Here is a 23,930-nt window from a genome sequence, read left to right as displayed (position 1 = left end):
AAGTCTGAAGATTTATACTTGCTCCATTTTGGGACTGTTTAAAACATAAATAAAAAACCTTATTTTAAGCATAGCAGTGCAATGAACAGCATGCTAAACAGGGTTTTTTTTCTTTCTTTCTTCCTTTTCTTTTCCATAACATTTCTTTTGGTTTGATTCTTTTAAAAGCCGTTCTAAAAATGTTGAAGATTTGGCTGATGAAAAGCGGCTGATTTCAAAAAGGCCTATTTATGCAATTTTGTACTGACTTTCAATTTCCCCAGATGACAGCCCAGACATTTTGATATTAAATGATGCTGAAATAGAAACCCATAAGACATACTTTTAAACAAAACAAAGTATTATGGCAGTAATAATAGCATGGGTTTGTTAAAAACGTTCCATGGATGATCCAATTTTGTCCCAAACAAAATGATTACCAGCATCACAATTAATGATACTTGTTAGCAAAACTGCTATTCAACAAATGCAGACCATTGATCAAAATAAATGAAAACATTAATTTCAGTTGTAAAATAACAACATTTACAAAAGAGGAAAAAAGAAGACTCCAAAACATCATCCAGAAATAGGTCACCCATTTAAAAGAGGAATAAATGTAATACAGTGATCACTCAGTTGCTTTTGGTTAACCTTCGTCTCTTTTAATTTCCCTGGCAAAGTTGGTAAAGTTGGTAAATAAATATATTACCTGAAAAGGTAATACGTTACCTTTTCAGGTTATATATTATGGGTTTTACTTTAATATTTCAGCTGTTGTAGGCATTTTGAATCTTCCCACACACTGTGGTTTTTTCTTTTCCTTAGGGTAGATGGCTTCCATTTAGACCCTAATTTATCAGTAGTGGCAGCACCCCATAACGTGCTGTGTCTCTGGATGTTGGGAAGTGGGAAGATGAGGAAACAAACTCCTTTGCTAATTCCTCCCATCTTTTTCTCATCACTCAAAGACATTGTTAGAAACACAGCCACTTGCAAATTAGACAATACACTATCATTTTCCTTAATGTTTGTAGAACAATGAGGAACCACAGTCTAGTCCCTAACAATTTAGTTTCTCATTAATCCTGCTTTCCCTGAAAACCCTGTGGAACTATGTTAAAGTCATTTTATCTGGCTTTCCAGTAAAACAAATTATGTACAATCACACTGTGAGTTCCCATCTCAGGTGACTTTACGTTATTCCTAATAAAGCTTAGACTTTAGACTTAGGGAAATATTTTTTCTGCATTTTGTTTCTTGTTGGTTTTTTATTTTTTATTTTTAGATAAGACATTGCATAACATGCTTGTTTTCATAGGTAGGAAGATTGCAGTAAAAGGACTCTGAAGAGACCTTGCCACGTCTCCCTACTCAAAGTAAAAGTTTCACAACTATAGCCACTCAAGCTTCAAGTCAGCTAGGCATTTGTGTATACGGGTTATTCACTTAATACAGAATAAATATACACTTAAGCTCTTTGACTTGAAGCCAAGACCATTGTCCAGCAAGCTAATTCTAAGACCCATGTCCAAAATTCACCTGCCTTACCAACTGTAACACTCCCTGAGGAGGTGAAAAGTACTAATAAAGGATGAAGGATGCCAAGAAAAAGTAACTGTGAAGAATACATTCTCTTAGGATCCATGAAAAGTATTAAGTAAGATACTGTGGTAGTATGGAAAGAGGAGTTCAGTAAACACTGAACACCATTTCAGAACCAAAGTAATCTGTGCATCCATTGATGACCAGACTCCAAAATAACTCAGACTCCTCAGCACTTTCCCTAATAAACACTTGCATTTCTTTTCTCTGCAAGCTGATTAAAATAATCTACCCATTAGATCTGTAATGTAATTATGTAACTACTCAGTGCAATATGTGGCACTGATGTAGTTTCAGATTTGGAGACAATTTCATTATAAACCTTTTGTAAAATATTCTCAGACTTCCTGATGTACAGAAAAGAGCAGTCAATTTCCTATAAAAAGGAATTTAATAAAGCCAGTCCAAGAAGGGTATATTTTCTACATTCAAATATCAGAGTCCTTTAGAGACTTTCTTTTGAACCTACAGTCAGATTTGCCTGACTTCTTTAATTGATGCTCTGGAATATTATAAAATAGGACTAAGTGTCTTCATTCAGACAGAGTGAAAATAATCTTGCAAAGTCTTGGTATTTTTGACTTTTATTACTATTTTCAATGTTTAATTGTTAACTTTTGATTGGGAAGGGTGTTTCTGTAACTGGAAGAAGGTGCTTACAGGAAGCACTTATCTGTGGATCATAGAACACAGAATAGTTTGGGTTGAAAGGGAACTTAAAGGTCATCTACTTCCAACCCCACTGTTATGGGCAGGGACACCTTCCACTAGCCCAAGTTTGCTCCAAGCCCCACCCAGCCTGGTCTTGAAGAGTGCTTGAAATTTCACTTCCCAGCTCTAGCTGAACAAACTTGAACAATCTACTTGAACACAAACTGAAATTTTCCTGGTGGTTCATTATATGAGGTCACCTTTTTATCTCTCATATAAATGCACAAAATAGAGTGAGGTAGTTAAAAGCTGCAGATGGGCATGCAATTCAAGTAAGTCACTTCTCACAGATTTTCACTACTTATTTTTACCAAGAGTTTTGTTGTGCATTTTATATTATGAATACTTAATATGTGAATCTGTGCTACTTAGGCTAGGTCTTGGTCTATTAGCATAACCTCCAGCCTTAAAAAAATTGTAGTTTACCAGCATAATTTGTGAAATACATATTCACAGGATCACAGATTCATTAGGGTTGGAAGGGACTTCTGCAGATCATCTAGCTCTATGGTTTTCCTCTTGAGAGGTGGTCAAGGAACATCTTTCAGGCTGGTGGATGAAAGGAACATCTTTGAGGCTCTGCCTCAGAGCCCCTTTAACAGAGAGCCACCCACTACAGTCACTCAACTTTTCTTTTTACAGTAACCACCGCATGGCTCCTGATGTAGGCTTACCTTGTTTGCCTTGCTCACAGACATCTAAAACCTCTAAAGAATCGTACCTGATTTTGCTCTGAATGTTGGAGGGTGGAGGTTGGTTGGAGCCCTGCTTTTTTTTTGATCGCCAGGGTCCAAGGTGTCTCAGTGCTATTCCCTGGAGGTGGATGGTTCTGGAGCCACACATCTACCTCTGTTTGAGTCCCTCCACTACCACAACAGCCTGTTATCTGTGTCTTGTAGTGCAGCCATTTGACAACAGGTCATCCACCTGTGCACACCTTGTGCAGGTACCAGCCTTTTCTCCAGGAGAATTATCTGGGTATCCATTGCAAGCTACCAGCAGCACTGACACCTCCTTCCTTACCAGTTCCATCTGAGTGGCAGCGTCAGACTTCTCAGGGGCTGCTCCACTCAACACACTGGGTCTGGCTCCAAGGTGGGGGCCCCCCATTGGGGCAGAGACCTTGAGCACTGAGCACTCTGGTCTGGATCTCCTTAGAACTTGCCTGGGTGTGGACCTGCTTGCAGAATGCAGCAGCACCCTTTCTGCATTCCCTGCCTACAGAAATTTCATTTTTGTGTGTTCTAAGCTAGATGTTGCTACAGAATAGTTACCCTTCCCATTGTTTTATACAGCATCTTACAGGAGAAGAAATAAAGTGCTCACAAAACATCTTAAGACATTGCTTATAACTTGGATTAGCTACATGGAGAATGAGCTACTGAAACACAAATATACCAAAGTAATCAAATACTTCACATAAACTGCAGTAGAACAACATAAAATCTGTTAAAAATATTTATCCTAATTAAAACTTTTTTAAATCATTGTTTTCTTCCTTTTGTCCACAGGACATTTTTAGCAATAATTAGGTTATTCACTGTCTTTATTTTACCTGAAAATCTGTCACTATTTTTCATATGCCTAAGTTTACTTATTTTCAGCCATGTACTTCCCTTACCTGAAGGCAAATACTTACCTGTTGTCCTTCATACTTCCCTGACCATTAGAGAGATGAAGGCTTTTTGTTTGTTTGAAAAAGAAGTTTTATGACCACAGTCTAGATGTGAATGAGACTGGGAGTATGCACTGGCCTGTGCATTTATACATACACACTAAAATATTGGAAATTAGATTTTTACTTAGAAATTTACAATTCTACAATAAACAATTAAAACATAGAAAAAAAATTCGGACTTTTGTCTTTTAGAGTATCCCTGTATTGATATAATTTTTGCTTACTTTGTAATATATTTATAGGCATAATATAATGATGTAGCAGTCTTTCCCTTTTTGATTTATGGTTTCTTCTTCTGCCTCTATAAACCCCAACATTTGTGGAGGTGAGTCAGTCTTATTCAGCATGAACCATGAACCAGAAAAATCTCGTTATTAATCACTGGAAAAACACAGTTTATTCTCTCTAATAGGGACACACTGTCTTTTGAACCTCAGTCCAGTCTCACCACCCCTCAGCTGACGATAGTAAGTTACACTTCTCAGTGCAGCATTGTGCTGCAGAACGTCTGTCAGGGATTGTGTAGTGGATCCAGCTGATGGCAAGGTGGTACAAGAGGGGAGTCAGAGTCAGAGCTGGGGCTTGGCCCTTCCAGGGGCTGTTCCTGCTGCTTCCACAGCAGCACGGAGAGGCAGTGGCCGGCACCCCCAAAGCCTCAGCGCGGCTCTGCGTGATGTTTGGGAAGCAACAGCTCTTCCCACGCAGCTTTGTACTGCAGTAATTTCAAGAGAACTTCTGTTGACTGCAAACATTAACATTGCTTCAGCTAGTCTCACATTCTGGTGTGAGTGTCTATCACCATAAAAAGATCCTCTATGTCTGTTTCTTGTCTGTTTTTAAATATGCAGTCGTGCAGTCATGCTGCCCGTTCCTGCTGAGCCTTACACTTAACGCTTGTAAGTACAGTACTGATATGGCTGTGAAAAAGCACTGAAAATGGCACAGGCTGTGCTCAGGAAATATGCCAGTTTAAACACATTCAATTTGACTTCACTTCTTGTGGAAATTTAATCCCTTAAGTCTTTATTCTTAAATTTCTCAATTTGATTTCTTTCTTTTTTTTATGCAGGGTGAAAAAAAGATCAGATTTAATAGGTGCCTTTAAATTAGAACCTCTTTACCTGCAGCATCACCATCAGGAGTCTGGTAATTTTATAATTAAATGAGATTATTATTATTTTGTTTGCACTCTGATATTCAGTGGGGAAAAAAAAAAAGGACTTAAGATGAAAATGGCAATTCTTAAACTACCCAAGTTGTTTAGGAGGCCGTTTCCATTTTCTGAGCACTCTAGGGAGCTAAGCTCATTAAAGTGCAAATACATGTCTAGTGAGATTTTAGTTAGTTAAAAGCAGTACCAGGAAAGTAATTTCATAAAGCATTATGCATTACTACTTTTGTATTGGGATTTCCCCAGTTGCAGACTTACCACTGATTGATTGCAGGAATGTTGAGAAAATTCTCATTAACTTTTGGCTGTCAGATAAACGTATTATTGGGTGTTGTGTAACAAGTCCCCTATCCTGTCTTCCCCAACACATCTTTCTCCAGAATGATTTCAGGATCTGATTTAGTTTTAGAGTTTCTAAGGCCTGTGACTTTTTTTCTTAGTTATTCATGCAAGCTCTTGATTCAAATTTTTCAGAAAACATGTGAAGGAAAAAACACTCCCAGAAACTATAAAGAAGGGGTGAACTGTGTTTGCTGTCTGTGCTCTGCTTTTGAGTGATAGCTTTCTGGGACTTTATGCTGTGGCCCTCATGCTCTCACACTGGCTGTAGGGAAAGGCAGTAAGAGCAGACTATCTGTTTTGTATGAAATGCTCCTGAAAGCTCTTTGCAGAATGCACACAAAGAACTTAAAAATCTCAGGCTCTGTACAAAGCTCCTTAATGGATTAGTGCTGGTCCTTGCACATACCTAGCAACGGCAGAGTGGTATTTGCCCTCCTGAAGCCCATTTTTACACATCTGGGTATTAACTGAATACTTGTGAAGAAGATCACAGCAGTGCAGAGTCAACCTGTGGTGGAAGTTCCCTCATAACTTGCTGAAGAGAGTGAATCATCTGTAGATGGACTTGCCATATACTCAACCTCATCGTTTTCCTGGAATTTCTGGTGTTGGTCTGTGTTCAGAAGTGTATCCTGATATGGCTATGAACTCATTGACAGTTAAATTAATACCATCCAGAATTCACTGAAAAGCCCTAGGAAAAATGGATTCATGTACCTTAATCCTGAACTGGCATAAACCTTGCATTTTATTCCTTTCCTCCATTTCCAAGGAATGCAAACATAGAACAGTGCAATAAACAGGAACATGCAGTAATTCTGGAGCTGATGTTTACCCTCTAAAGGCTCAAATTATTAAGAAAAAAGATATGCCTTTTTTTTTTGCCTTTTCTAATGGAATATAAAAGTTACAGCAAATACACTTAAGGCACTAGCTTTTACTTAACATACACATTAAAAATATTTATCTTCAGGTGAAAAAATTCCAGCCTTAACTAAAATGAAAATGTTCTTGGGACAACTGATAGTGCTGATACAAATTTGGTCTTACCTGGGTTAAATAACACCTGAAGAAAACCAGACCTTTCTTAAAAACAGGTAGTTTCAGTAAGGCCACCTAGTTGACCAAAAAACTTTGTCACCCAGTTGGAGAAAGAGTTTTTTAGCTTTCATCTTGCATTCAGAAGTGGAATAGCATGTTAGATGATCTAAAATACTGATTTCAAAGGCGATAAACTGATTACCAGCAGTCTAGGGATGCCATTTTTTTTTCTATGCTCCATTCCCATGTGATATCAATTTTCTAAGAAGTTGGACAACACTTTTCAAATGCAAAGGCCTCTGGTTAAACTTCCAACCCACACTTGCTCCTTCAATAAACACGGTCAAATTTGGTACATGAAGTTGCTGCAGTCCCCATTGACCCCTGTGTGATTTATGGGATGTCAGCACTCCTGAAAATACGACTTGCTAAATGAAGGGTCTTGAATTCTCAGTATTCTCAGGTCTGAGATTCCTATCCTGGTTTACTAAGTAAATTAAGTGGTATTTCTAAATTCACTTATCTCTCACTCAAGAATTTAAATGAGCGGAAAAATATCTCTATCCGTGAGCAATTACTCTTATTAACCATATGGCAATTATATGTGTCCCCAAGGGGAGACTCTTTATTTTGTCATTAATTATAATTTTGTATGATTTGCATCACCACACCAGGAAGATTATACGAGCTTGCCTGGCAACCCAGGATATAGGTCAAATCCTCATGGCAGTGTTAGAAGAGTGCAGCTTTATACTCTATTGTGAGCACCACATACGCTCCCACAATGCAATTCCTCCTGGTTAAATACAGATGTAAGACTAAGGCTTGTAATCAAGGAATCAAGCACTAATCATTGATTACCTTCTGCTTCACAGCTTGTGAAAGGCGTTGTTGTGGATCATTAGACATAGCCCCTTACAGGAGCGTAGGATTATTTATCTGTCACCAGTTGCTTTACTTTCTTTGCTACCAGTCTTGCAGCTATCAAACAGAAATGGCTGCTACAATGCAGAAGAATGTGAATGTTATCAATTTTCCTCGTTACCAAGCAGAGACAACCACATTCATTTCCAGAAGACCAGAAACAGGTTGATGATTGTTGGTTGTTTTGTGGATTTGGGGTATTTTACCACCTGGAAAACAACATAGTGACAGGTTAAAGAACCTAATGTCCTTCTGTTACAGGGAAAGAAGGACCATGTTTTTTCCTGTGTTTTGGCTGCAAGTGAGAGAACATTGGCAAGAGAGCTTGTAACACAGAAAAAAGTTGTTTGGTTTTTTCCCCTAGAAAATATAAAGGCTGAAAATTATGTAAATGGCATACACTGGTCAAATTCAGAAGCTACAGTTCAGCCTTCCAGTTAACATTTTAACAATTCAAGGAACAACTAGCATTTTCCCAAGGAATCCAAGTACATACTCTCCTATGAAGCTTATACTCCAATGCAGAGAAATAAAGCAGAATAAGCTAAGCAGATGCTTCCTAGAGAAGTGCTTTAAATATTACATCAGTTTAATGTCTCTTACTGGCTTACAGCAAGTAACTGACTATGTTCAAGTTTACGTTACTGTGAAATCAGTTGAATTCCTTGATTCAAAGAAAAGGCAGGTGAATCCTGACACTGTGTGCTTACATAAAAGGACAGCTGATAATGCCCTCTGCTTACCTTCCTGGACTGCTTTGTGGCTTCGTCCATCTGTGCAAGCGACTTTCACTCCATCAAAAGAAAAACCATAAAAAATTGCAGAATACTATTCTCCAAGCAGGAACAGGTCAAATTCTGAGTCAATTTTCCAGTCACTTACTAGAAATTCTGTAGAATTAGAAACAAATATATGCATGAGTATAAAAGGTGGATTATTTCAGTGTTACAGTTCACTAGGGTAAAGGCAAGGACATTTCACAGCAGAGAATGAGTTATGAGGTGAGTCTGGGGATTCTGCAAACTGTTTAAACCAAAATTAATAATAGTTATTTTATCTACTGCTTGTTTTCCCTACATGAATAAAATAGACATAATATTTGATCTGTCATCTCCATAGTATCTGCAGTACAACAGAAAGGAAAATAGTGTTTCTTCTGTAAACTGTTTGTTAGTGGCATATTTTGACTAGCTAAGGAACGAAGGTTATTGCAAGCACCTTCATTTAACATGCAGCCAAGTACCCAGCTAGATATTTAGTGCTCCTGTTGACACTGATGATGCAGAAATTTGCAGCAGATGTAAAGGATAGATAAGATACAGCTTTTTCAATAACAGAATGATTGAAGTCTTCGGCTGTTGTGATGATGATGCAATGTGAATGTTTTTTCTTTAATTTCCAGGTCTTGTCACAGATTATCGGGTAAGTAGAGTATCAATGTAATTAACACTATTACTTGTCTGTACTGGTATTTTTAGGGCTTTATTTTCCATTACTGCCATAAACTTCCAAACTTTATGTTTCTTTACAAGAAGGATGCAGCTTGCTAAATTTTTTAACAAATAGAAATTTGGGTTTTTTTCTGGTTTTTGAAAAAAAATGTTTAAAGGCAGAAATTGTCTTGCATGTGCAATATCTTTAGATTTAGGCAGTACAAAGAAATTTTCTAAAGTTGTGGGTTTGGTGGTTTATTTCTTTGACACAGTGAATAACACAATTTTAAAAAAATTAAAAGCATCTCTATTTTAATCTTTTACCATGGAAACACTGTTGTTTTGAAATGGAAAATGTGCCTGTCTTTGTAGATGCTAGCCCCACAACTGTATATGAGCCAATGTACATGAGTTTCTCAGATACTTGTTTTTCTAAAGCCTTTGAGGAGAATTCAGGATGCACAAAGAAAATTTGATTTGCCTCATGACCCTTCCGTTCTGATTCCAACCTCCTTTGCCAATTTTAAGTTGAAAATTCTGAGTATTAAATGGCATTAATAAACAGGGATTAATAAACCAGGAATAGATATTTCTTCTATTATTTGATCCACCTCCAGCACCTGCCCATAGGATGTGGCAATGTGGGTCACTTCAAAACCATGGCAGAGCATACTTTGTGCTGTGTCACTGCAGGGGTGGCCTCTGACACGGGCTCTTCTTTCTCTCTGGGCTGCAGCACTGGCAAATCCCCCTGGGCAGGAGGTTCCGCTCCCTGAAGCTCTGGTTCGTGCTGAGGATGTACGGGGTCAAGGGGCTGCAGGAGCACATCCGCAAGGTGACCGGGAATGTCCTTCTTGGGTACCCTCTGGTGGGATGGCAAGGGAAGGTGAGCTGGCTGCTCTCCATGGCTTCTGTGCACACATCCCTGTGCACAGGGAGCAGTTTGGGGCAGCTCAGTTCGACAAGGGTGCTGCTTGTTTGCCCCATGTAATGTCACCATTTAGTATCATGGCCGGAGCAAAGGTGCCATTCATTTTGTGCTCATGTTTAGGAAAGAAACATCTCAGAATTTGGACCTTCTACAGTATGGTACCACAGTTCCCTCTCAAATTAAGCCAGAGCACATAGATGGTTTTACACATGGATAGTCATTACTTCTCTATTTTATTGATATGCATGCATTGTTAGGATGTTTAGATTATGATTAAGGAATACAGGGACTTATATGGCATGTCTACCTCTGCTGTTGCTTTTTTTCCTGTCTAAAATATAATTTTTTTTAAAAAAGAATGCGCACAATTTACAGTCTGTTGATACTGTTATAAGTACTAAATTTATTCTTGATGAAAAAAGGAGGGTTTTTAAATCACTAAAAAACACATGTGGCGCCCATCTAAATTATATATATACTTCCTCTGTAGCAGTAAAGTCAAATTCAAGCATACCTTTCCATCTTTATGGAGTTCAGGGAAACCTCTAGTGAGGGAAGATCCATGGCTTGGCTCTAAATATTTACAAAAATATCCATTAGCTAAGGGCCTAGCCTAGCATACCAAATTCCTTGCAGACACACATTCCTTTCAGTTTTGGTACTAAACAGAAGAATTCCTAAGAAAAGCTTTGGAAGACTCATATCAATTGCACGGCCTTTTGTCAGGCTGGTTTCCACAGGTCAGTATTTACATTCAAAACATTCCCTCTCTCCCTGTTTCCCACATATCTTCCTGCCTGTCCTGCCAAAAGCTGCTTGTCTTCATAGAATCATAGCTGAGGACCAAGCATTGATATTTTCTGTGACAATTCAGTTCAGGAAGGGTAAGCAGATGAATCTTTTCTTAAAGATAATGACTCCAAAGTAAAACCCTTGTATGTTTCCTCGTTTGTAAAGGTGGTTCAGACAGCTAAGATTTCCAAGGGCTTGTTGAAATGAGTGTGTTTGGTTTATATTTCTAAGGACTAAATTTTTCTTCAGTACAGATATAAAAATAACATATGAAAAGACAAGAGGGATAATTAGGTGAAGAATTTTTCTCACTGTATACATCTTGAAATTGGAACCATTAATTTCTCCTCTTACCTCCTTACCCACTCCTAATGAATGCTGGTTCAGTGGGTTCCAAAGCATCTTAAAATAAACCTAATTTATATCTCCAGCAAGCCTCTGTTGAACTTAAATTTCAAAAAATAATTGCATTTCATTTGTTCCATAGCAGAATTTAAGGTATCTCTTGTGAGTTTTCAGATATTTTGATAAAATTATATCACTAGCTGGAAAATAAAAATTAAAAATGTGTTTCTTATCTTGTACTTTTTCCCATCTTCTCAGAAATTATCATGAGCTCCAGGTAGATTGTGATGACTTTTCTTTTGGTAGAGTAGTAATGAAGTATCTAAACCAGACTGACATTGGTTTAAATTTTCAAGCCTATAGACAAGTTTCCAAATGAAAAAATAATTTGGAATTTAGCTTCACTTGTTAGCTGAATTTTAACATTGCTCATCCCCATGCCTGGCCTTGAAAAGCTGTTTTCTTTTAAACATGTTGTAGCATCTTGCAAATAATTATATTCCCACTGCCGGCCAAGGCAGTCACAGGCAGTTCCTGCTCCGGGGCTGGTACTGTCTCCTGTGTACTTGGGACTTGTAGCTGGGTTTTAAGGGAAGCTCTGTGCATGCCAGAATTATTTCTGGAGATGCATCTGATTATTTGGAGATGCATTTGAGTGAGTGATAGAGCGGACATAGGTGGAACGAGAAGAGACCTAGGGACAGTGACAAAGGCAGATATTGCAACCTTCCAGTGGAGAACTCCAGAGGGCTGAAGATGGGGAAGCAGGAAGAACTGCTCTCTCTGTCTCTTGTGTTATTGAGGAGTTGCCCCAAGGAAAGGGTGACAGAGTCAGGCAGAAGCGTGGAGGTTTGAAGCTGCTCCTTGGGCTGCAATCTGGGAAAGGAGATGCCCAAGTTTGCTCCTAAGTCATGGAAAACTCTAGGAAGATCTGTGCAGTGTTTATAGGTTTCTAGTTAGGCTTCTTTTGTGCAGCCTGGTGTTACTTACAAAGGGATTTGAGATTTTCAAGAGTGAAGAGCCTCTGACATGGTATAGAGGGAAAAAACACTGTAGATCCTTAAGAACCCACCCTATTTGTTGTGTGGTAGCAAGTTTCTGTGTGGGAGACCAAAGACATCTGTAACTATCTCTTCAAAAACTTCTTTTTCTTGATGTAAACTGTCACAAAAATTATTTTTACCTCCCTTTTGTTAGTATGTTTTAAGGAATATATGTTTGTTGTGTTTGCAGCCTAAAGGTCTACATCAAAATGACCGGATAACCACTGCAATTTGGCACTTGCTCAAGGAGGGCATTTAGGAAGTAAAATATTCCCAGGAGATGAGAATGTGTGACTTGGATTTAGATTCAGTAACTTTTTTTGCTTTCCAAACATTCCAGTTATGCACTCTTTTCACACACAGCATCTCATATTAATCTATTGCAAAATATAGGTTTTAAAGCAGTGGTAAAGGGGAGGATTGTCATCTTTGAAGGATGTGGGGAAACACAAATACAAATTTTGGAGTTAAGTCCTAAAGCCACAGAGGAGATGTAAAAAGAGGGCAAACTCAACAACAACAGGCTTCTGGACTGATGCCAAACACTCAGAGTCTGTATAAATGTGAAATCCAAACAGCCCATTTGCAAATGGCTCATTTGCAAACTGCTTGACCATCTCTTTATTATTCCTTTGTTGGTTTAAGTCCTCTCAAGGGAATCCTCCTTAGGACCACAAGTAATCAGTGTACTGAGGACAAAGAATGCCATTAAAAATTAACAGTAGAGTCCAAGAAGCTGGAACTGTAAAGAACAGCAATACTAGAGATTGAACTGGAGAGTGGCACAGTCCAAGTGGCTGTTAAGAAGACTCTTGTGACAGCATTTCCCTTCAGTGTAGTGGGATGCAGGCTAAAGCAGGAAAAGAAGTGAAATTTATAAGAGAAAAGTATGAAGTGATCAAGACTAGGGCAGTATGTTTATCTGCATATACACAGTAGTGTACTCTGATGCTTCAGAGATGCTCCCTGCAATCAAAAGCTATTTTAGCTCTTGAAGGCATTGCTCAAAAATTATAATTCAGCTTGAACACTTCAATGCAGAAACATTTAAATGCAAATTTATATTGATATTCATAATTATAGTTATTTACTCACAGACATACATAGAAAAATACAGATTTTCTTAAATAGGCACCACATCTTAGTGCCTCGCAAGTTTACTCCTCCTATTACTGATTATGTAAGACATTTCCCTTAATCCAGAATAACCAAATTAATTGGATCCCTTGTTTTCTTTCTCACTCTTCTGGAGAAGAGCAAAGGTTACGTACCTGAGAAAATAGTGACACATAAGAAGGTTCTTTATTTTAAGCTAAATTGCACTGCAAACACTGGGGCTGTTATTCTGTTCCTATATACCAAGATACTTCAGGACACAAACACAGTCCATGTGATTCCACTCTGAGAACGCACCTGATGGAGGGATTGTTCAAATGGTAGTTTTAGAAACAGTACGTGAGTTGGTTTGCTTATGTCCACACTTTTGTGAAATCAAATAACAGCTCTAATAAAATAATTTTGAAAAGTTAAATAATATTTGAATGCCAACTTCAAGTTAATGGTGCTAGGGACACAGCTTGACACAGATGTCAAAATCAAAAGCACTTGAGGATTAAGATATCCATAGGTCAGCCTTGGTATGCACACATTCAAGCAGAAAACAGAACAGCCTGTCAGTCTTTTACTTCTCCTTCTTTCCTAATCTGAGTTTCAGTGCCAGCAGTTTTATTTTCACAGTGTACCTGCCTGTTTTGAAAAGCTGAAGCACTAAAGCCACAGGGTGTCCTCCTGTCAATTATTGCCATGCTCACATTCAGAGCGTGGGTACAGCTTTTGGACTTAGAGAGGCATGTGTGACACCTGAATGCCCTGCAGTTCCACAGAACTTGAACTTCCAGGCTTAATAATATTTAACTTCCAGGCTTAATAATATCTAACTTTACTGCTGCAGCAATCAATGTAAGAGCAATTCAGGATAACAGCTTAGAGTTCAAAGGTGCAGGGCCTTGGCTAACTGTATTTAGGCAAAGCTATACACGTGAAACTCCACTTACATCCCCTCTTTCTCTTATTCCAGTTCAGTAAAACCTAACACGCTTGGTGCCCCCCAGTGTCTTTACCAATTATTGCTGTTTGTTAAGACTTGCTGTGAATATAGATATTTGTATCCAGACATGAAGGCAAAATACCTCCAGAATTTTGGTTTGTGAGTTACTTAAAAATTTTCTATTTTCCCTTGCTTTTATTTCTTTCAAATTCCTGAAAAATCATTTAGTTCAAGAAGTGGACATAAATACCTGCTATAAAATGCACAGCTTGGGTCTGGAGTTTTCTAGTACAAACTTCTCACAGTAAGCCAGATCTTAAATGTTTGCTTTATTCAATTGTTACCCGGAAAAATTTTGATGAAATTCAGCTGGTGATTACATTCAGCTGGACAGTTGTAAAATTCTTATCTCATTGAGCATGATTTGTTTTATGGCTTTGTTTTCCAAGACATGCTACATGCAGTGCAGAATTTTGTGGAGCTGTGTAAAAGACACGTTTGGTTAAAGCTACAGAACATGAGGATAGGAGGAGACAGTAAAAGACCATTACAATTCCTGTGCCTATTCCACATCCGTTTTTCATGCACTTATTATGCATACAAGTATCTGCATGTATGCAGATAGTTCTGGTTGGATTTCCCAGCAGTAAATTCATGCTCTGTGTATTAGCACAACATTGAAATGCCTTGGAAGGGATTGAGGATTTATTGGTCTCATTCCTGACTCAAAGAGCTTTCAGGCTAATTTTAGAGGGAGATGATAAATGGGTGTAACAAACAGCAGAGCAGAAGTGGTAACAACTGGCTGATTACATAGGGTACCAGTAAGCCCAATATGAAGGTTTTGAAGAAATATTTTGATTCAATTAAAACTATGTTTTTCTATTTCAAGAAATAAAAAACCACCAGAAAGCTATGATTAAGATTGCAAAATGTGTTGGCTTTTTTTCTTCCTTTTTTTTCCTTCTCGGTAGTTTCTGTTTTGCCTCGTCCTTTTGGAAGAAGTTACTGTGAGATGATACATTCCACATTTAACCTTGACCCAAAGTAATATGTTTCATTTTTGTTTAATAGCCATCCTTGAACTTACAAAAAGTGGAAGTGCAAAAGCATGGGCTTAGTTGTTTATTTTTGTAAAATTATTTGCAGTCCTAAATATATAAAAGCTAAAAAATCTTCAAACGTGACTTTTAGGTGTTTCAGATAATTTTTGGTATAGACTGGCTATTGCATGAAGACAAACTATAATTAAAATGGCAGGTTTCTGTTGTTGCCTTACCTTTTTTGGTTGGTAGTTTGGTTGTATTTTTGGTTGGTAGTTTGTATTTAGAACAGTGAACACTAAGCTAATGATATAGCCATTAGGAGGTGGACTGGATAAGGTATTGCAGGTACCTGATAAGGATATGTTGGTTTTTTGAAAGTGCTTTTAAATTAATTTTCTCTTTGAAAGAAAGCAAAGAAAAACATGGTAAGAATATGCAAGTATCACTAACTAATGATAAGACTTCCCAGCTGGTTTTTAGTATGTCTGTTGGTTTTTTCCTATTTATTTGAATTTTGGTTTCATCTGCTTCAAAATAATTGCTCTAGTGTGGTGCCCAGTGTCATCCTTTTTTTGCCTCAGTAACTTCTCAACAGGTTTGCTGAGATCTGCTGTCCATTTTCTTGATTATACTGCCATCAACTTTTTTTCAACTGAACCTGAGCACCCAGGTCAGAATAGTGAGCAAGTTCTCCCTTTCTTCACAGATTTCTCATATTAAGTGGGCTATTCTAAAAAGTGTATATTTCCAGCTCAATTTTCACTGAAATTGTGACAATTTTCTCCCTGTATATCTGTGCACTTCCCCCTTTCCCTCTAATGACTTCTGGATTCTTTAGCCATTCCTAGCCTAAACTAACAGAGGTATAAAACCTAAAGGAGAATTATTAAAATTATTTACTCCTAATGTGGTATCATATCAAATTGTGCTGAACTGTCTCAAGAAGTAGACCGGCACTGCCTAAGACAGACTGAGATCCTAATACAGCAATGGCTCCATATGGTCTCTGGGAGTCATAAATGGGATGAAAGTTAACACAAACAGATGGCAATATGTGAATATTATCACACAGCAGCAGAAGGAACAGAGCAAAGGAATGGAAACTACTTCAGCACACCTTTTCTCTTGGTGAATCAAATGTATTCAATGTAGATACTCTTTCTCTTCTCAGCACATTAGGCTGTCGCATCAGTTTGAACACTTAGTCCTTCAGGATGAAAGGTTTGAGATCTGTGCCGAGGTTATTCTGGGACTGGTCTGCTTCCGGCTGAAGGTAAGGCAGCTAAAATCCCCTATTTCTTCTCTCATGGTTTATAGCAACTCCAGAACCTGCAGCTGAATACAGTCTTTGTAGTTGATTACTTTTTAATGAAAGTGAGCTTGTTTAGAACAAAGCAGATGAAAGAAAAAAGCTTTAGACAATTTTGTTCAAATTGAATCAAAAGCTTAAGAAAAATTAAAGCATATTAAGGTATGGAAACACACAGTCAAGGCAAACAAATGTTTAAACTAGTCATATAAAATGACTTACATTCTATGTGCAAGGAGCTTTGATAAAGATGACTGTTTTAGTATATTTCCCTAGACTGCTGAATATGGTGAGTGTGTATTACTTGTTTCTTGTCAAGTTAATTTCTTATGTGTATATATTTAATATTCAGTTTTATTTTAAAAATACTAAGATAAAAATCAGAGCATTAAGCACTTTTCTTTAAAGACTGTTTTTTCATCTATAAAATTTGATGGTAAAACTGGGAAAATTGAAGTAAGATGTGTTTAGAACAGGTTACATGGGGGGCCAGCTTTCCTGGTCTGCTTTTTATTGCTGAACATGATCCTTTTGCCCTGTTTGGCCCTTTATTCCCCAAAATCTCTCAAAGCACCAAGTTCATTGATGTGGAGACCCTGCCCAACAGAAATTAGAAAATTCATTCTGTACTTAGAAAATAAAAGCTGCAGTAGTTGGGAGAGCTCATTTGTTTCAATCCGCCGTTAAAAGGAGATCAGTGTCTCAGTTTAGGTAAAGAAGTCATTTTCTAGAAGAGCTTGCAGCTAAAGCCTCTGCAGAGGACTGGATTGTAACCCTGGATCTGACCACCAAGCAACAATAACAACAACAGCACTAGTGTTTTCTAGTTAACATGATACTTAAATGAGCTTTTCGCTTTTCTGAAGGCTTCCAAGCACATCTTTTCTCCTTCTGGGTAGTTCATTTTTAACAAATTCTTTTCTCAGTCATTGAGTTGCCTCAGTTACCTGAGTTTGATGCAAATGGCTGAAGAAGCTAACAAGTAAATAATAAAGTAATGGTGAGTTCACCTGGAATAGGAAAATGGTTTTGTTTGACTTTATAATGTTTAAACCAAAATTTAAAAAGACCCTGTTTTTAAGGGATCAGACATCTTACAGGTGTAGTTTTTTTCAGTCAATGGAAACATGAATATAATCTCTTTCCTAACAATAACATTTAAAAGATGTTGAGGGATATATTCTGTGGCTTTTATTGCTCAATAACAAAATGCTGGTTGCAGTCTGCTCTCTCACATGGAACAAGCAAACACTAGTTTTGCAGATCCAGACACAGCTGTTAGTCAGTGCTCTACATTTACTTTGAAGGAACAGTTCTGGTGAAATAGAGCATAGCAACACAGGAATTGTCACTTTTGATCAGACCAGTAGCTCATCTACATCTGTTCTCCTGTCCCTCATGATTCAGAGGAAGAAATTGCATCTAAAGGGAAAGACAATTTTACAATAGGACATAAATATTGGACCTTTAGCAAAGAAACCTTTGGACAAGTTGTAGAATAAAGGCCTGATTCCACTGAAAACCAGTGTTAAAAGAGCATTGTTGAGCCAAAAAAATGAAAAAAAACCCCCAAAAACCTAGCAAGCTTTCAAATTAGGAGGTTTTTATAGCTATTTTAACAGCTTTATTTGCTGTTTATATCACTCCTTCAAAAATCTTTCTGTCATTTTTATAATTCATAAAATCATATAATTCATATACTTCATATATCTTAGAAGCAGGAAATTTGTTACTTTTATGTAGTTGCAGTAGGATTAAGGGTCAGGGGACGTGAACTACATAATACTGCACAGCTGTAAAAGTATGATTTTTTCTTCTTACTTCCTTTGTTCTTGAGAAGCCCTTTGAAATTTTTTTGCTTAGCTGTAACTTTTAATTTTTTGCCTTTCACACTGTTGAGCAAATGGACTAATTACCTATGACTTTCATATTATAATTATTTCATCAAATATGTCATGCCAAAGGGTTAGTTTTAGGCCTCCTTGTCATGACTGCAGATGAATACAAGTCAAGCTAGTAATTTCTCCAAGGGGGTGAGAATGCTGTCTTCTTGAAGCTCACAGACTCAATCAAAGCTGCCTTCTCAAAGCTCTGGGAGAGGATTAGTCACTACCAACTTCAATTTGACGTGACACCTGAGTGCCAGAGCAGCCCTAAGGTGGAGCTGTGAGAGCAGAACAGAAGAAAGATAAATTAATCTTTCTCCCTCCTCCTGCCAACTTAACATCATGTAACTGCTTGTATTGCCTGAAAGTCAGCGCTGTGCATTTGATATTAAAAGCAAAGACTGTCATTTTAATAATGCATTGCCTTTGATAAGAAAGCAGGACATCATTGTCAGCAGTGACTGACCTGTAATAGCTGGGGACTTACAAAACACCAAAGTTGGTCCATTTTCTTAGCTAGGAGCATTTCAGTCACATAAATATCTCCTAGAAGAGTAAGGCTAAGCCATGAATTTTAGGACTTCACACCAAATTCATCATAACTTGTGCTAAGACAGAACAAAGTTTTGACATGGGTTCAACTCTTAATTCTTAATATGATCTAAAAATGTGAGAATGATACATTTATCCTTGCTGCCAGTAGGAAACTGCCTGCCTTATGCTTTGGCTTTATATGGAAAAGGCTAAGCAGGAAAGTCACAATTGGATTTCAGAGAAGGTGTCTTCTGGTCAGGATGTTTTCAAGAAGACCAATGCTGCCACAGTAACACAACTGCTGCTGAACAGAGGGATTTGTCCATTTGAAACTCTTTTTCCACGGACTGTGTTCAGTAAGGGGGCACTGCAGTAAAAATGCAGATGCTCCCTGAATCTCTTTCAATTGTGTGTTGCTACCAGTGTAACAGATGGAGTAAAGGTTGCACACTACGTAAGATACTTCCTCCGAGGGCTTCTGTGGTGGGTAACTCCTATAGAATTGAGGCAAATACTTTTTTAGGGTTTCCACTGATCATATGAAACCTAATTATGCCAGGGATATATTAACTTAAAAGTTTTTTAATTAAGGGTAAGATTTCATATTCAAAAGAATCTCTCACAGCAGCCATGCTTAAGTGAGGAAAGTTAGCATAGCTCACTGCAAAACTTCCTCCCATGTTTGTTTGATTAGATCCAAGAAGAGTGTAATAACACAGATACAATAATGAATGTTTTTAACATAGCTCACGACCTTAGGTCACAAAAACGCAGTCAGCTATCACAAATGCCCCAGTGTGAGCACTGCTTCTAAACTGAAAGTAATCCCTAAATCTCTTTGTGGCCCAAAACTTCTCTCATACGTCATTATCTTTTTTGATCCTCTGATGGCAAAGCACTGAGAGATGAGAAGGTGACTGCTTGTTACTGGTGCTACTTGAGCTTGGCTGCTTGGTGGGATTTACATTTTCCAGAATTGTTTCTGAAATTCATTGCCATATTCATTGAATTACAATGATTTCAGGGCTCAAATGAACTAAATGAGGCACTTCTAAAAAGCATAAATGATGCCAAGAAGATCCATCTGGTCCCGTGCCACCTGCGAGAGAAGTTTGTGCTACGTTTTGCTGTTTGTTCCCGCACAGTGGAATCCACCCACATCAAGTTTGCCTGGCAGCACATCTCACAGCTGGCAACTGATCTTCTGAAAACATGGGAGCACAACCACCACCAGCAGTAACAGCAGCGAAGTATAAGTGGAGATGAGGTAATTAACTGGCTTTCTCTGTGCTGCCAAGTTTTATTTTAGGTGCAGGTGGGAAAGTCAAACTATGAAGCAAGAAAGTACAAAACCTGTTGTTATATAGCCCAGCTGCAGTAGCAAAATCCTTGCCAGCAAGTTGAGTTGTAACCATAGCCATTCCTCCTCTGTACTGTAGTTTCATCTTGCCTGTTTCCAGGATGCACATAGCCAAGGAGAATTGAGCTGTCATTTGTTACCAGTTTGTAGTCAAGAGCATTTGTTCAACCAAGTAATGGAAATGGAAGGGTTGGTGCTCCCTCCATTGTCCCCATTCACCTCTCGCACACTCCCCCCTTTCTTCAGAGAGGTCTTATAACCAATTAATTTAACATTACTATGACTGCAGGAAGAACCCAAGTCGGGGAAGTTTAGTTCAGGTTCTAAATATTTTGGTATCTGAAAAGGCATGCACAAATATTGCCAGGATTTGGGGCACTACTGTGTCATGATACACTTGCTGCAGAAATTTTGTAAATGAACAAAGGACAAAGAACCTTCAAGACTTCCTTCACTGCATAGCCAGACTTAGGAGAATGAGCATTAACTGATTACTAATCATCCTTCTGACGGGTTCTCTATTTTCCCCTAAATGGTTTGCTTTTAAAACTGCAGTTTTGTCAAATTCCAGCAAATAGGTTATGCTGGCTATTGGTTTTCAGACTGATCATTCATAATGAGGTCCCTGAAAAGCTCCTCCTAAAGAGTCTTGCCAAAAGCTATGTGCTACCTGGTATTCTGTACTTTTAATCAAGGTATTATCAGCAGTGATTACTTGAAAATAGTCTGTAAGATATGTTCTGCAAAACTGAGCTGTGATTTGTTTTTATGGCTACCATTTTGATTACTTCATGGTGTAATAAATCTTTGACAAAATGTGCTAAGAAATGTGATGTCAAAAAGATCACTTTTAGTTTCTCAAATTAGCTAGCAATCGAGAAAGCAAGGGACAATAAAAATAGGAAGAGAACAAACCCCTCAAATCAGCTTTGGTGCCCCCATCAGTGGTTTTCTTAGATTAAGAGTGATGAATGGAAAATGAAAATACTGGAAAACCTCTTTCTGAGAAAGTCAAATCATATATCTTTGACACAAACCATTGATACATCATCCTGTCAAATGCAGGCATAGTGAAGAGCTAAAATGAAAGTTAGAGGTGAAAGTCAGAACAATATCAAGTCACAAAGTACTTTTGCCATTTTAAAAACATAAATTCCAGACAGTTATTTCTGTGTAAATAAGAACAACATAAGTAGCTGCTCAAAGAAAAATAATATGTAGGATTCATTTCTACATTTGAAATTGCATTTCAGTATTCCTTTTAATGCTCATATTAACTTCTACAGCCTCTTGAGCAATGTGCACAACTATTCAGCTTTCCTGCTCCATCCCTTTCAAGCATACTTGCTACAGCTGGGAAGTTGCAAGCAGACCAGGGAAAACGGATCAGGACAGTTAATTTGGCACATGGTCTGCTTCTCCCTCTGTCTTTCCTGATCTCTCACTCCTGGGGTGCAAACTGGGAAGGATTGCTATTCCCATAAGGAACTGATTTCCCAGGTAACAAATGGAGAAAGGGATAACCAATGAATTTGATAAAACCCAGTAACACTTGAGTAGGTGACTGACACAAGACACTACTGTCAGCTACAGTGTCAGAAATTTTTATAGCATCATTCTCTTCAGCAGAACCAGCATGAAATTCAGCTTTTCTGTGGTAGCACAATGCAGTGGAGTGGTAGACTGCTATAATTTTTTTTTTAAACAACTTTAATCAGATCTCATGACCTGGAAAACAATGTTCATCCCTAACATGTATCTTCCACACCGATACAATTTTACATCTTTTACATTATGAAAACTCTAGAATCCTGAAGCCAAAGAATTACATGTTCTCTGCGAGACAGACCAGGATTTTGTATGTGAAATACATAACCAGGACTGTCCAGGAAAAAAAAAAAAAGAGAGATCAGATTTGGATCACAGAGTAAATCCAGGATAATTCCACTGAAATGAAATGGAGTTGCTCTGGGCTTAGGTAACTATAATTGAAATGAAAAATCTGACTAATAAGTATTGGAAAAGAAAGGCCTAACGTAAGGCACCCCTAAACCGAACATAAGAAGATTCTGCTGGAAATCTGCTCCATGGAAACCAGAGCAGAGATGAATGATGCCTGTGTGAGCCTCAAACTGCTGGAAAACTGGGATGCAAGCAGGATGCACACCCAAACCTAGGAGAGGTGAAATGTCCCCAACAGCCCAGAATTAGACACACATCCCTTTAGACATTTATGGGAAAATACTGCCAAAACTGACATTCCATTAAACATTTTTCACTATCTAGATTTCAGTTTTAGAAGTGGCTGTTTTCCAGATACAGAAACTCCTGTTGGCAAAGAATTAAAGATAAAGGCTAATTTAAAATAAAGATGGAGTAAAAGTTAATTTTTTTTTTTTTAAAGTGACATTAGTAAATCTGTCTGATAAACAGCAGTGATGAGACCCATGGAATTACATTTCCCCCTCTCTAGCCCAGTACCGAAACCTGAAGTTCAGGTTCTGGTTTTCCTATGTAACCAGTGAAGACCTTCATGGTATTCAGTCTCACCTTCTTCTCTCCATGTGATAATTCCTTCCTAGACTATTAACATTAGGTAATCTGAAAAGGAAATATGGGCTGTGTAATCAACTAGAGAAAGAACATTTTAAAAAAGATCATAACTGCTGTTTCTGTTCTGTAGCTTTGCAACGTGTCTGTAAGTGAGAAACTCTGTATTTATGAATAGTTGATGTTAATCTGGATTTATTGTGCCTTGTGTGCAAAAGCTAATATATCCTGTGCCTGTGATGAATACTGTTTGATATTAAAAGTTAATTAGACAATCCCAGAACTGTACTTTGGTAGAATATCCACATCTCCAGGAAGACTGCAGCTATTAGAGAAGGAGGGAAAACCCTGATTTTTACTTTCAGGAACCTCAATTTATTTTTTTTAAACTAGCAAAGTACAGTCTTTACATTCTTAATGACAGATTATATTTTATTACTGATGGTGAAATAATGAAAATGTATGTATTTATGAAAGTATTGGTAATATATTATACTCTGAACTGCATTATAATTATTAAATTTTTAATTTTTTCTTGCATTTACATACAAGATTCTGCTCATGGCTGTTTTGTTGTTGAAGTACTACTCATCACCATTTGTGATGAGTAGTAATCACATTGAAGTTGCCTTACAACAGCAGTCTTAACCTTGAGATGTAAAAATTTGAATTGCTCAAAGACAGAAGCAAATGAGAAATAAAACTGATCCTGAAGACTGGGGTGGTTGGTGAGGGCAGGTTAAATAACCATCAATGGATAATATCTGTAGAGCATATGTAGAGTTTGTATGTTCTAAGTGGGAAATAATCAGAAGTCTAATGCTCTAATTATGATTTGTGAGCTGTTGACCCCCTTTACAATCTGTACCCAAAACCTCCTGAACACACATATAGGTTTTAATTGGCAATATAAATAAACCAAAACAAAACTACAGCTATTGTCTGTTTGTACTTAAGTAAGCTTTTCTCATCTCATTCATGCCAGATGCGCTGTAAGAGGCCCAATTTCCCCACTCTAATGAAGTCAGTGCCCTGATTTTCACCACCAAGGACTTTTTTCAATGTGTCCTTCAAATTACTTTGCAAATGAGAGTTGGCAAATTTTCCTGCAGGAAGTTTCCTCCTCAGCAACAGGAGTCTGAAAAATACTTGGCCATATCCAGAAGGGCCAGTGCTGACCCTTCTGCCAAGTTCTGCACAGTG

General features: G+C 37.8%; 1 protein-coding gene across 1 annotated transcript in view; it reads left to right on the top strand.

The window, feature by feature from the left end:
• Positions 1–23,661, top strand: part of DDC (dopa decarboxylase) — a 56,960-nt gene extending 33,299 nt beyond the window's left edge. The window contains exons 10-14 of the mRNA XM_064705569.1: positions 5,043–5,119; positions 8,854–8,873; positions 9,621–9,719; positions 16,260–16,361; positions 19,842–23,661. Of these exons, the coding sequence (XP_064561639.1) occupies positions 5,043–5,119; positions 8,854–8,873; positions 9,621–9,719; positions 16,260–16,361; positions 19,842–20,057 (514 nt within the window). The 3' untranslated portion in view covers positions 20,058–23,661. The remainder of the gene's footprint in view (positions 1–5,042; positions 5,120–8,853; positions 8,874–9,620; positions 9,720–16,259; positions 16,362–19,841) is intronic.
• The last annotated feature ends 269 nt before the right edge of the window (positions 23,662–23,930 follow it).

This window comes from Zonotrichia leucophrys, chromosome 2, assembly GCF_028769735.1.
Source record: "Zonotrichia leucophrys gambelii isolate GWCS_2022_RI chromosome 2, RI_Zleu_2.0, whole genome shotgun sequence".
NCBI classification, from domain to species: Eukaryota; Metazoa; Chordata; class Aves; order Passeriformes; family Passerellidae; genus Zonotrichia; species Zonotrichia leucophrys.
This window is presented reverse-complemented; position numbering and strand designations above follow the sequence as displayed.